The sequence below is a fragment of the Oryzias latipes genome, chromosome 18 (assembly GCF_053564925.1).
Source record: "Oryzias latipes strain Hd-rR chromosome 18, Olatipes_Hd-rR_3.1".
Taxonomy (NCBI): Eukaryota; Metazoa; Chordata; class Actinopteri; order Beloniformes; family Adrianichthyidae; genus Oryzias; species Oryzias latipes.
This window is the reverse complement of record NC_136254.1, coordinates 16,755,280-16,769,892: the sequence shown is the minus strand read 5'-3', so window position 1 is coordinate 16,769,892 and position 14,613 is coordinate 16,755,280. Positions and strand designations below refer to the sequence as shown.

General features: G+C 39.7%; 1 protein-coding gene and 1 non-coding gene across 2 annotated transcripts in view; one reads left to right on the top strand and one right to left on the bottom strand.

The window, feature by feature from the left end:
• Positions 1–11,287, top strand: part of adisspb (adipose secreted signaling protein b) — a 33,512-nt gene extending 22,225 nt beyond the window's left edge. The window contains exon 6 of the mRNA XM_004079849.5: positions 10,046–11,287. Coding sequence (XP_004079897.1) covers positions 10,046–10,146 — 101 coding nt within the window. The 3' untranslated portion in view covers positions 10,147–11,287. The remainder of the gene's footprint in view (positions 1–10,045) is intronic.
• On the bottom strand, positions 5,357–5,427 carry trnag-gcc (transfer RNA glycine (anticodon GCC)). The gene has a single exon. It is a non-coding gene; the product is annotated as a tRNA-Gly (tRNA).
• Positions 11,288–14,613: the final 3,326 nt, after the last annotated feature.

Below are 14,613 nucleotides of genomic sequence, written 5' to 3'. Positions count from 1 at the left end.
TTTTCAGGAGAACGAGTCTATCTGTCAATCAGTGAAAGTGGGCGGGATCTAAACGCTCATTGGCTCATCCATGGAAATCGACTCATATTCCTCAATACCCGCTCAGCGGTGTACCAGTCAGAGAGATGACAGATTTCAGTGATATCTGCACGCCATGCTGACATTTGAAGATCAAATAGAGTCAAACAATCTGTCTGCTGCAGAAGATGCAAACATTTTGTAGTTTGAGGGTTTGTGTGGACCAAACCACAGAGGAGCTCCGGTCGTCCACGTCTCGAAGTTCCCCATTGAAACACTCTTCATTCTCACGCCATTCATTCAGAGCTCTTCTCTGCTCTGCAGCTAACACAGCTCTGCTGTCTGTGCTCACAGATCCAATCTGACGTCACATCGTGCCTTACACTATGTCGGCTCGCAGGAGGCGAGCTGGCGGCCAGACCGGCTGGGGAAAGCGGAACAGGCCTGGTCGGGCCTCCTGAACCTTATGATATTTTTTTATTTTCATTGAGACAATGATTATAAATCAGGTCCACTGGTTTTATTTTTCCCTCTCGGGGAAAATGTTGAACCTTTCCTTCGATGACGTTTCTGACAGTGTTCGGAAAACGCAGCGGAGATCCGGGGTTTGATTTGAGGTTCACTTCCCCGTTCGGACGCCTCCAGAGCGGGTTAATAAAAGAATCAGGCTCTGTACTTTGGAGGAAACCTTTTTTTATTATTGCTTTTCTGGCGAACTGAGCAACAGACCCTTAACTTGCGCTCACACACACACACACTTGCTGCGCGCTCTGTTTTACACGTAAGTTAAGACGTAGTTTGACTGCAGGAGTTGAAGCAGAGCCTCTCTCTGGGATGATCTCATGAACTCAAACATGGAAACATTGATATCATGTAGAACTATTCAAAATAAATAAACCTGATCACTGAACACTCTCCGTGTGCATTGTGCATCCATGCATTGTAAGTGAGATAATCACAGACACCCCTCCACATGTGGCTATCAGGCTAAAAATATTAGCTGGTAGCTCCTCACACATGCCGCATAGTGCGTTCATGGAAGTTCAGTTCATAGAAGCGTAGTGGAACTCCAACAGCCACCCAGCCTAACTTAGACCACTGCTATATGTTCATGAGAAGATGAAAACCGCTGAACCGACCACAGAATCACCCAAATTATGTAAACTCACCCAAAGCCATTTTTATCCGCAAATTTTATCCGCAAATTCTGGTAACACTGTGGATGTGTTGAGGTGCATACTCCCCCTAGTGTTTTGCGCCGTCACATTCGCTGAAGCATCTTCCATCAATGTAGTTAGGGTGCTGCTGCTTATGTCTGAGTAAAGGAGTAACCAATCACAAAGGTGTCTCCGCCTTGTCTGGTTTGATTGACAGAGTCCTTCTCCTGAAAAAGCTCTTCATGAAATAAATAAGTCATTCTGAAAAACAGCAACATGAAATAAATACAAAGCTACTTTGGAAAATATTGATTTTGAAATCCAAGGTTCTGAAAAAAGACGTAGAATTATAATAATATTCAACATGATTAAAATGAATATTTTAAAATTATATTTTAAAATAATGAACAGGTTTTTAAAGCAAAATGAAATATATTGAATAATATAATGGCTAATTTAAAATTAGTGTGCAGGTTTTTCACAATTTCATGATCTTTTTATATATTTATGAGAGATTTATTGTTTGATTGTGTATTTGCATGAGGTCATATTTATTTATTGAATTAAATATTTATTCATTTAATTATGAACAGTATAGGACTCCATAACTTTGTCTTTAAAGTGTGTTGAAATCTTTGTAATAAAAAATGAATGTTGCTGATCTTCATTGCTGATGTTGCCATTGTTCTTTGTTAACAAGAATTAACAAGTTAATATGATATTATTATGTTTATATGGGCTGCACGGTGGGGCAGTGGTTAGCGCTCTTGCCTCACAGCAAGAAAGCCCCCTGTTCAATTCCCAGCTGGGAGACCTGAAACAGAACACCAATGAGGGACCTTTCTGTGTGGAGTTTGCATGTTGTCCCCGTACATGTGTGGGTTCTCTCCGGGGTCTCCGGCTCCTTCCCACCATCCAAAAACATGCTTCTTAGGTTAATTTGTCACTCCAAAATGTCCCTAGGTGTGAATGTAAGAGTGCATGGGTGTGTGATATGTGTGACCCTGCGACAGACTGCCAACCTGTCCAGGCTGTCCCCTGCCTTCGCCCATAAGTGGATAGGCTCCGGCAGCCCCGTGGCCCTGAAAGGGATAAACGGAAGAAAATGAATGACTGAATGAAAATGACATTTTTTGCATTTCGCTAAGCCAATTATAACAGTTCTATGAAATAACAAAAATAATGTGCAAAAATAATTTGATTATTTTAGCTGTTGTGAAGTTCAAAACTTTTTCATGGCATATGTAGTGCTTTTCTGCCTTCATTAAGGGCTAACCACACAAACATCTGTGCCAGTATCGGTATCGGACGATATTTGCATAATTACAGTTTATCGGTGTCTGTATTTTTGAACTTGTTCCTAATAGATTGAAAGCTTATGTTTACAGTCATAGTCAATAATTGACTTTTTTCCAGTAAATGTTATTTTTTGATACGGATACGTGTTTTTCCAAATAGGTCCCTGGCAATGGGATGCTTATGGTTTACAGTTATGTCCAATATTCAATAAATGGACTGAATGCTTATAGATAGATCTAGATTATAGATATATTTATATGACAGTTTTAAATTTATACTTGTTCCTATATGATCCTTTGCTGTATAAAAAGGTCAATAATAATAATATTAATGGATTGAATTTTGTATGCGCTTTTCCAGACTCTTAAGGCGCTTATGATTCATTCATTCCGTTCTCATTCATACTTGGTGATACTAAGCTACTGATGTAGGGGCAGGCTGACAGAGGGGTGTGGCTCTCGGTGCTCACATGGCGCCTATGACCATCACCGGGAGCATTCATGCGCATCCACACACCAGTGGAGCATACTGTTGGGGTTTCTTGCCCAGGGAAACAACAGGGGTTGACTGGGGGGAGTGGGGATCGAACTGCAGATCCTTTGATCATTGGATGACTCGTTTACACCACCTGAGCCACTATCTAAACTTTGTGTTACTGTAGACCAGGGGTCGGGAACCTATGGCTCGCGAGCCATATATGGCTCTTTTGATGGTCACATGTGGCTCACAGACAAATCTTTAATTATACTTTTTTTTTTTTTTTTCATTAGACCAGTCCTTCTCTCGGGCGGGATGCGATGCCAGAGGCGCGCAGCATGAGCGGTGCTTGGAGAACAAAATCTGCGCCTGCACCATCAGTTACTATTATCTATTATTTCACAGAGTTTGTAACAGCTGGAAACCTGTGAATTGACGTGCCTAAAACTGCGCGCTCCCGTCTCCCGAAAGAGCGCGCAGTTGCGGGGACTGGATGTCAGAGGAAGAAAGCAGGGGGGGGCAGTGAACCGCGCAGGGATTGTAAAATCGTAAAACCCGCTGCCCGTCACTCACTGCAGCGTGTGAGTGTGTGTTTGGCTCCATGTCTGGATGTGATCAGTCTGTCACAACTACAGAACATTCAGACCTACGATCACGTTTAAAGTCTCAACGCCTGCGTGAAGCAGAAACTCCACGTATCAACCAGACTAGACAATCAGCAAAACTACCACGAGAAATACTCATCATTTATCAGCAACAACACAACAATGTTATTAAAAAAGAATCCACAGACTTATTGTACTTTAAAAATGTTGAAATTACATCAAATGCACACATTCATTTGTATATTTAGTTTTAAACATATTGTTGCGGTCTGAGTTGGACTGGGTGGGTGTTGGGTCGCGTTAAAAGTTCTGGAGTTCATTAAACGCATCAAGCAGAGATCTGATTGGCCCTCAGTTCTGTCGCTCAGGCTGTTGTTAGGTAGTTTGGACCAATGGGGTTCAGCCATGGGCCGAATAAGGGAAATGGGAGGGCTGACGCGGCAGTGAGCGAATATAAAGTTGGGAGAAGCGCTCTCTTCTCAGCGGGAGAGATTCAGGATTTGCTTAATTAATTTTATGGCGTTCGTTGCGGTCTACAGTAACCAGAATACAGAACCCTAAAAGAGGTTAAGTCTCCGTGCCTCATTGTGGGAAAGGGACGCTACATTATTGAATGGCTCTTTCGAAATTACATTTAAAAATATGTGGCGTTTATGGCTCTCTTGGCCAAAAAGGTTCCCGACCCCTGCTGTAGACACTAAAGTATCTGCAAGTATTGGCGATTGGCCGCTGTTGCAGGGGAAATATCGGTATCGGCTGGAAAAATTATATTAGCCCATCCCTAAGCCAGACCATAATGACCAATGTGGGTTTCAGTGTCTGTTTCAGATAAACTTTGATACATGGGCAGGCTAAGTGGAACCAAACTTTCCGATCAACCTCTGTGCCTCTACTCCACAGTCGATATCAACCGAAATGTTTTTTTTTTTTTGGCTTTTTTTACAGGACCGATTATTCAAGTAGTCAAATAACCGATATTTGAAGCCAATTTGCAGTTAAAGTAAAAATGCTGGCATCAAAGTTTAGAATAATACAAACACCAACGATTAACTCTGTTTATTTGAAAAAATTAAATAAAAACGCAAATAAATAGCTTCTAAAAGTGCAGGGAGTAGCAGCCTCAGGATCATCTGATATACATAAAAGAAAGATAAACAGTTCCATAAAATTTTCCATACTAAATAAAGTAAAAATGTTGAATAAATTCAGGGACTTCAGTGATGTTGAATAAATTCAATGACTTCAGTGAGGTCAAAATGTAAAGACAGACAGACAGACATAAATACAAACAGCAAAAAAGAAGTGGCATTTACTGAGGAATTTAAACAAAAATAAATAAGTAAAAATACACACAAAAAGCAACCGTTAAAGAACAGAAAATGCAACCTGATAAATGCCCGATCAAAGGTATTTCTTTTGTTAACGGGTTAGTAACGCGTAAAAGGGGCACCTCTAGTTGCTAGTAGTGTGAAATTGTACCATGGGCGGTACAATGCTGGAGACAGTGGAGCTGATTTGAGCCAAAAAAACAGTTTAAAATTGGCCCGTCTGATAAAAATAGATCAATCCTGATATACCTCAAAATAACAAATATCAACTACGAAAATTGGCCTGGCCGGTTCGGATGACCCCTGCTCCACAGCCACCTAGACAGATGTTTAGATCTTTTTTGGCATTGTGATGAGTGGTTAAACAATGTAAAATCTGTATTTAAAATACTTCTTTAACTGGTGGTTTGGTTGTGGACGAGGTTATAAAACAGTATGATGTAGGTTTGAAGAAAAAAAGAAAAGGATACATTGCATTGGCCGGGAATCGAACCCGGGCCTCCCGCGTGGCAGGCGAGAATTCTACCACTGAACCACCAATGCATCTGCTGCTGTTGAATTACCATGTCAACAATTTCCCTGCAGTCATTTGGGAGGCAGCACCATCTGTGTGTGGGGGAGGGTAAAAATCCCTCTCTTTCCCCCAGCTCTCAGAATGCATTACAGCAACACTGGTGTTGTTCTCTGTCTTTGACCCTTGAGAGATAATAGATACACATTTAGATTGGTGCAAATAAACTGTCCAGAGATTTTTTTAAACGGGTGATCTTCAAAGTTTTGTTCACTCTGCTTTTGCTCTACTAACAGCAGCAGACAACACTTCACTCCTCCAATCCAAAAACCATTTACTTTCTTCTTTTAGTTTTCTAGTTTTCAACAAAGAAGATGTATAACAAAATGCCATGATCTGCAATAAATGCAGTTAATACAAATTTATTCTGTATCAGAAATGCCTTTAAACTATAAAGCAAATACCAGTAGAGAAGCTCTATGACAAATAGGCTGAACTAATAAAATCAAGCGTTGCTCAAAAGCATCGAAAAGTGGCCAATTCACAAATTTAAAGCAGCTGAATTCCAATAAATAAAGATAGTATGAGTTTAAGATTTAATTTAATTTCAGTATGAAGGTAAAGTACCAAAAGTGCCTTTAACAAAAGAACATTGATATAGTGTCATTGCAAAGTTTAAAAAATAAAGAAAGTTTAAAAAATAAAGAAAGTGGAAGTTGGCTTAAATTGTAAATTGGGAAAAAAAGACACTGCTCAATAAAACAATAAAATGCTGTAGAGTGATTTTACATAAAGTTAAGTGTTTAAAAATTACAGTGCATTGTTATGCAAATTATATTTTTGATGGATTTTTCTAAATAGTCATTGCAATTGACCGTCAGCATCATTTACAATTAGCTAACCTTTCTAAATATTAAATGGGTTTTAACAAACCTAAGCATACCTAAACTAAAATCAAAAGCTTTTCCAATCAAAAACATCTTATTTTAAGATCACATTTTAACATAAGGAGGCCTCATTTTGCAGCAGCTTCTCAATTTTTGCATTTATTGAACTTGTGAGTTTTTGGAGTTTCTGTCATGTGAGGGGGAGGCTCGAGAGCCAGTAGGACCCAGACGCAGAGGCAGAGGCACACGGTTCAAGGACAAGGGGGTTTAATAACAAAAACAAACAAAAGGCGCTGCCGAGCAGGATTACAAAACAAAACAAAACTTACTGTGGCGTGGCTAGGAACATGGAACGTGAGCGTGACTAGAAACATGGAGACATGAACACCATGACAAAGGTAAATGGACCAGCACAGGAGGAAGGCAGAGACAAGACTTATATACAGACAGGGCAGACAAGACACAGGTGAACACAATCAGGGCAGATGGGGACCAAAGGAAGTAAAACTCAAGAAACATGACAAGACAGGAAACCTTTCAAAATAAAACAGGAAACAGAACCAAACAAGACAGAACAAGAACTAAAACGAAAAACAAGACACAACAAACTCAAACCACGACAGTTTCTGTTTGAATGATTGTGACGCCCCATTTGATGTCTAGGTTTACCTCGAGGAGCATAACATAAAAGTAATGGTTTTGTCACCAAATTTAAATAAAAACACCAAAAGAATGTCTCCATACAAATATAACAAATGTATTTACAAATTAATGAATAAAAACCAACAAGAACTTAAAGGGGAAGCAAAAAGAAAACAAAACTACAATAAACAAAAGACAACACAGAGTGGGCTTGAACACAAAACTACAAAGTACAAAACAACCTACAAAGTACCACAAAAAACGACAACACACAATAAAGTGCAACAAAACAAGTGGAGAAAAGCGTCATGGTGCAGTGGAGACATCCAAGGTTTAAAAGGCTGCCTCCATCAGCTTGGGTCCAAATGGAAGCCACACCTTCATGCACCACACCTGAAAGTAATCAGACAAACATACACACAAAGATGCACAAAAACACAGATGTCCCACTCTGATACACAAACAAGATACCCAAAAAACAACAAAGTCCCACCCTGAAAGAAAATAATACACAACAACACACAGAACAAACAAAACCAAATACGGCCACAGCTGTAACAATGTCTTTGCCGAATGTCAGAATAGCTTCCCAGAGTTGCTGTTTAGATGTGAACTACTTTGGGCTGTCATGGATTATTTTAGTAGTCGATTGGTCGACGATTACTTTTTTTGATTAGTCAATACCGTAATTATTGTTTATGTAAGGTGACAGATAATTTAAAAAAACAACAACAGTGATGGTGATGGTACTCAGTCCGTAGAGGTTTGCGTCAGGTATGGTACTGCTATTGCTCAGTGAAGAGTGTATTCACAGAAATTGAAATTGAATTTCCTTTTTACCTTAAAAAAGATCAAACGTTTAAGGTCCCAGGTAAGCTATATGCTAGCACCAAAAAAGACGTAATTGGCTCGCAAGCTACGGGGTTCCTCCTTCCTGCACTAAATTGATGTCTAAACCTAACATAGAAATGGTAAGCAAACAATTACTTTTATGAACATGTGTTTTACTTTATAGTAAATTATACCATGGTCCGGGTGAATACTTGATTCTGATTGACTGATGGGTGTGCATTAAAAAGTGATATACCACAGTGATAACTGCATGCCTAAAAAAGAAGTTCCGGTCACAAATCACCGCGCTGGAAAAAAACTTAACACGTACGTTGAGATACGTTATTTCACAGTTTACAATGAGACAGCAAAAAGACATGAGTGATTTTGTTGTTTCTTTTAACTTGTTCAGTGAATTTGATCATTTTGATGACTGGGATGCAGCCACAGAGAAAGAGAGACAAGAACATCAAAAGAGGGAGAGGAGACACAAGGAGGTGACACCGGAAGAATTGAACTTTTTGGAAGATGACAAGGACGAGGTAAACACAAAGAAAACCACGAAATGGGCAGTTAATATATTTCGAGACTTCCTGGCTCTAGAAAACATAACAAAACTGCCACCACTCTCAATGAGAGTCTGCGGCTTTTGTATGCGTCTGTTCAGTCCACTAAGGAAGGAGGAGAGTACAGTGCCAGTCTGAGGAGCTTAAAGGGCCGGCATCAATCGCCACGTAAGAGACGTCAACATCATGAGCGACACCGTGTTCAAGAGCAACAATGCGGTTTTTAAGGCAATAATGAAGTGCTACAGAAAGAGACACCAGCTCCCGCCATCTTCGTATTCCTGAGTCAGATCTTGAGAAAATCAGATGCTCATCTGCGCTGTCTCCCAACACGCCCCTTGGCCTCGTCAGAAAGGTGTGGTTTGACATCCAGCTGTGTTTGGCTCGACGTGGGAGGGAGGGTGTGCCGTGATCTGACCATGGCATCTTTTAGCATCTCAGAGACGAGGAAGGCGCTAAATACCTCAGCCTATCGCATAATCCGGACAATAAAAACCCCAAAACTCTGTGCCCAATAAAAAGTTTCAAGAAATACATCTCAAAATGTCCCTCAGACGCAAAATCTTTTTATCTGCATCCGAAGCGCTCCGTCACCACAGCATTGAAGGTTTGGAACTCCAGGGAACCGATAGGCGTCAACTACCTAGGAGCAATGCTAAAAAAAATTAATGAAGAGGTCTGTACAACTAGCCCTATTTTGTCAAACCTCTCTTCTGCTTTTGTAAATAGCCTGCGTGTTTATGATTGCTTCTTTAAGGTGGGTTTGTCACAGATTTACACAAACCACAGCCTGCGGAGCACGGCGATGGGTTGACTCTCAGACACCGGTCTGGAATCACGCCAGATCATGTCTGTGACGGGGCACCGCTGTGAAAGCACCCTGCAGGCTTACTGGGCTCCGTCACTCCAGGAAAGACGAGAATGGAGCAATATTCTGTTGTCCCGCAACGTCGCAACCAGCAGTGGTCAGGGGCCACAAAAACTAAATATCTGTCCTTGGAACAGCAATATGATGGACATGCCAGTATCTCTTTCAAATTTTACGATTAATGGCAATGTTGAATTTAATTTTAAATAAATAATTTTGTCTTTCTAAAGCCGACTTTTTTGGTCGGTACAAAGTTAGCAGGGTCGATGTAAAATAACTTACCTATTAAATAATAAAACCTTTTTTGTTGTTGAAATGTTCAGATTTATTGGTAGAGATTTCTTGTAATAAAATCTTGGAAGCTACTTGTGTATTTGTTTCTTTAACACGCTTTGCTTCATCATCTGCACAATAACGAGCGGTAAGAAATGCACAATGAAGCTTTGATTATTTTATCATGAGGATCAGCATATGATCCTACTTTCTTCCGCTACAGTGCCGGCTCCACACTTGTAACCGTCCGAGGCGAAGCGGAGGACGGTTCAAGCTTCCACGCCGTGCGTTAAAAAGTGATAATGCATACTTCGTCTGCCATTAACCCTTACATATTGTACACCACTGGTCTGTCAAACACTTTAAAAATAGATCAAAAGATGATCAAAGTGGGACTTTTGAGGGCTTTACATTTTGTACAACATTTCTTTCAACTAGAAATAGATTATTTTGTTTATGGAAAGCCTAATGAATGAGACATGTAAATCTTCATGCACCTGCACTCATTCTGCAGTTTATTGATAAAACCTGTCAATGGTAGCTTACAGTAGTTGACTGTTTTTTTGTCTGTCTTCACGTCCAGATCGTCATCATGGCACGCCGATGTTGCTGGAAGGAGTGCGCTGCATTGGCGTGGAGCTGGAGTACGACTCTGAGCACAGTGACTGGCAGGGATTTGACTAAACCTCAAGCTTCTCTCCAACATTATCTGTTGGATCAAAATACATGTACTAGTCATGGTTTCGTGTTGGAAAGTAAATAAAAGCATTGCGACTGCAGACACTCAATAATCATCCGTTATCAGTAATGTAGGAAACACTCCTCTCCTCAGTGGGTAGTTTAGTCCTGTTCACATTCTCCTGTTTATCAGCATTTCCCGTGTTCAGCCACTAGAGGACAGAAACACTTTATAAATCGGAACAGCCTTTAATCTCTCAGCAGCTCCTTGTACAAAGGCTCTTTTGTGAAGGAAACTCAGATTTTTCAGAAGGGTAAAAAACAAACTCAACTGAATGAACTGATCTCTATAATCCTGCCGTGTCATTTCTCAACGTACACATAAATTTTGCTTTATTAATTATTAAAATTTTATGTTTGAGCTGCGGGAGACATTTCTTTTATAGATACTGTAACTTCAAACTGCATTTACGGTTTCTGCATATGTTGTTGTTCTTACAGCAACAGTTTTGGAGAACATGGAAAATTACTGTGTAACTGAAATTGATCGGAAAGGATGCAATGATCGCATGAATTTATCTGTGCAGTTGCAGAAAAATATCTTGCAGGTTTTGTGATTTCAATTTTCTTTTTGAGGGTTTTGGATTTTAAAAGGCATCTGTTTTAAAGCTGTATTTTTCTGCTAAGCAAACGGGGCATTTTTGACCTTGTAAAGACTAACTTGTTCTCCCATTTATCAATATAATGTGTTTCATATTTTGACAATAAAATAAAATGATGTAATTTTCTTCCAGACATGATCACATAGGTTGTTTTGTGAGGTTTTCTCCATTTTGTTTTCATGAATTCATAAAGCCTTCAGAAACATTCATGTTAAGCAAGTGCCTTTCACATTATTGTCCATGTTCTTACCCCACTTAACCTGTTTTTACCTTCAACTGTACTACACGACAAAAAAAGTTATTTTTCATCATCAAATCAACACCGGCCTGTTTGTAGCCTTTGTAGGGTCCGATCCTTTGACTTCCTCTGGCTTGTGTTTACCTCATGAGCCACCTTGCATCATTTTTTTAGTCGTGTGTCAGCTTTAATGGTTGGTTGTTTAATGTTTTGTCACTGAAAAAGATTAAACCTTAAAGGAAACAAATCAACTTGTATTTTTCCTTCTTGATGTGACACCAAGAGCTGTTGGTGTAGAACAGATGACATTGGTTTGTAATTTTTCTGCAAAATAGGTCAAGATAATGTCTTAGTGTTGAACTGAAGAATCTGGTAGGCTGGTCTTTCATGATTGAAGGAGTTTATTGTGTGATACCTGCTCCCTGTGTGTGATTTTCATTTTTAAATGTCAACAAAATAAACAGGAATCTGAATGTCTTGTCATTTCAGTATGGAAACAGCAGGGGGCGATCTACTCTACAAAAAAATAGGAATTTGTCTTAAATTATTGACTCTAGTTTGGGGAAATAGGAAAACATCACTTTTAAGAATTTTTTTTCTTCGTTTTTTTAGTTTCTATAAACTACTTCCTTTGTGTGAACTATATATGAAAAACGATGTTTTTTCAGGACCATCGCATGGAGCTATTTTATCCTGGAACGTTTTAACGTTAAACGTTTCAAACCATTTCATCCTCCAAAATGTTGGAACGCAGCTCATGTCAAGTCAGTGAACATAAGGTAACGGGTAGAAACTTTGACATAAAGCATGAATATCTACTTACTGTACTTTAAATGGTAGTTGGTTCTTTATTTTTTGGCAAATTTACCCAGATTACGTTTTAACGCCTCAAAGTACATTTTCTGTGTGTAACGTATGCCTGAATTTATCCTCTTATTGTGTAAAATATTAAAAGTAGATTTGTGATTAGCATAAATAAAACTTTAACAAATGTAAATTAATGAAAAAACTGAAAAAGTATTATATTATAGTCTAATCCGTTTGGTTTATTTATTTTTTAATTTTGCTGTCTGCACCTTGATCCGCCAAGATATGTTTTTTAGATAAATTGAGAATTAATTTGACCCTTAAAATCCCCCGTTTCTCCTATGATGATGTTAACTTTAATAATATTATGAGATGGTATATGCTATCAAGGAATAACTTGGAGTTGTTTCTTTTTTCCCTTATCAGATTGGAGCCTTTTAACTTTGTTTACAGGCAGCAAAAACTAAAGAGAAATTGGCCACATGGTGAGGTGTTGGACAGCCAAGTTTTTGAACTCTTCTTTGGTTTTGTTTGGATATTTTCCTGCCAGCATCAGAAACAAGCTCCATTGCAAAGTCTGAGACATAAATTACTCCACTCGTCCTTCGTGCGTCACGCAGAACCGGTAAGCGGAGCGGAGCGGGGACGATCCAGCCTCTGAACAGAAATGGCAGGCGCGCGTCGAAACCGTGGCTATGCGTAAAAGTACATTTATAGCCTAAAAACTATTATACACAAAACTAAAAGAATTATGGCCGTGGATTCTTACAGGCAAACAGTAAAAACATTTCTTTGTTTGCGAACCCAGTTTCAAAATAAAGCTCTGTTCTTTAGGATTAGTTTGGCACAAGTTGGTGCGCTTACTCTCGTCAAACTGACAACGCACTGACATATCTGAACAGGCCACACTTTCTTCCTCCGTTTTTATTTTTTGTTTTAAATTAGCAGTAGGCTATGAATCAGGCCAGATGTAACAAATGAAAAACAAAGGGGGTGGCTGTTCTGTTTGCTTTGTGCTTGTTTGCGCAAAGAGAAACCCGCACAGACTGCAACTCCGCTGGAAACCAATGACTGTAAAGTACAGGGGAACTCCGGGGTGATATTTTATCTCTGGAATAATATGTTTTTGCAGTTGTGCATTTTTTTTTAAATCAGAAATTGTTTAATTATGTTTTTTTAGACTTTAACGGGATTTCTGATCAATACAAACATAAACCATGCGCAATTCGGTTTAATTATTCAAAATGCGTTTATTAATAGTACTTTATAAGTATGTTTTGCTTTATAACAACATTTTTTACCACATTGGATCAACATGATTTCAAAGAAATCAGGCCAAATGTATTCCTAAATGTTAGTTATCTCACCCTGGCTTTTTCCCTTCAGCACTTGTCTCCTTTTCGCTTTCAGCCATTGTTTTGCATTTTTCACAAGCCATATGCGTTGACTGTGAAAAATTCAAATCTTTATACTCTCTGACAGACCCAGAATGGTCTACAAGTCACATTGGATTGGGTAGATGAAACGAAAACGAATATCTTCACTATGTAAAGGATTTGAGTGTAATCTGTGTACAAAATTGAGAGGAAACTGTATAAAACTGTGCAAAATCTCACTTTTTCTTACCCTCCTTCCTCCATGAGTCTCTATAAACACATCCCTGTCGTCAATTGGGGCAACTAACTAGTTTATAAGCATCATTAATCCCTGAAATTCATTTGGGTGTGATGTTGTTTATTTGATGGACCTGCAGTCTTATTATGACCGTTTGGAACTGAAGCGTCCAGCGGATCCACACAGACAGACCTGTGCGTAACCTGCGTTTACCACATGATAAACTCAAAAAGATGAACTCTTCAGCTCCCGCGCACGAGGCCGAATGTTTGCCATTCCTACACAGATTTGTCTAGAGCTTGTGCTGGATGCGTGAACTCCGCGTGGCCCGCTGCCCTCCCCCTGACCTCCGGGATTACAGTTATCTCTGCTGATTGATCTAATTGATCAGATTCATCTCCACTAGGCTGCAATCCAGCCGATGCACCAGGGACAGTCAGGGTGGGGGAGGGGTGGGACAGCCGGTGAAGATTAAACAGTTTTCCTTTTGCGGCCCGTGAACACCTACAGGGAGCGACGGCTGTAGGCGGCTGTGTCATGTGACACTATGTGGGCCTTTATGTGCATTAGTGGAATCAGGATTTCGAGTGAAACGTTTTTTTTTTATGAAATTAGATTTGAAAAACTCTTAATAATCATAACAAGAAAAGAAAAAAATATATATCTTGGGAGACCAGCTTAGCTCTGATTTAGTTGAGGTCAACTCAGATCTGGTTGATCTGAATAAACCCAGTGGAGGCTTGTCATTGGGGGGGGGGGGGGGGGGGGGGACGCAGTGGCTAAAGAGCAGAAAAAGTTCAGCGGTGATGCTCAACGCGGAACACAAAGTTTCAATCTGTCACCAGCAGCATGCAAACTGACAATCATTTATGTTTTACCCTTTTTTTTACAGCATAAGGGAAGACGCCAACCATCCGTAAAGTGTGCCAAAACGCGCGTAAAACTTACGCGTTTAATGGAAATTACGACGTAATTATTTTCCACAATAAAAGACATTCGAATTTGCAAGCGGGTAGAATATGGTTTTAGCAGACAATCAAGATAAGAAATGGAGAGGAAAACTCGTGCGCGCGCATGTGTGTGCGCTTGTGAGCAGGCCAGCAGCAGCAGCAGCAATCAGTCTCCTCTTGTCTCGCTGCTGAGTGCAGCGTC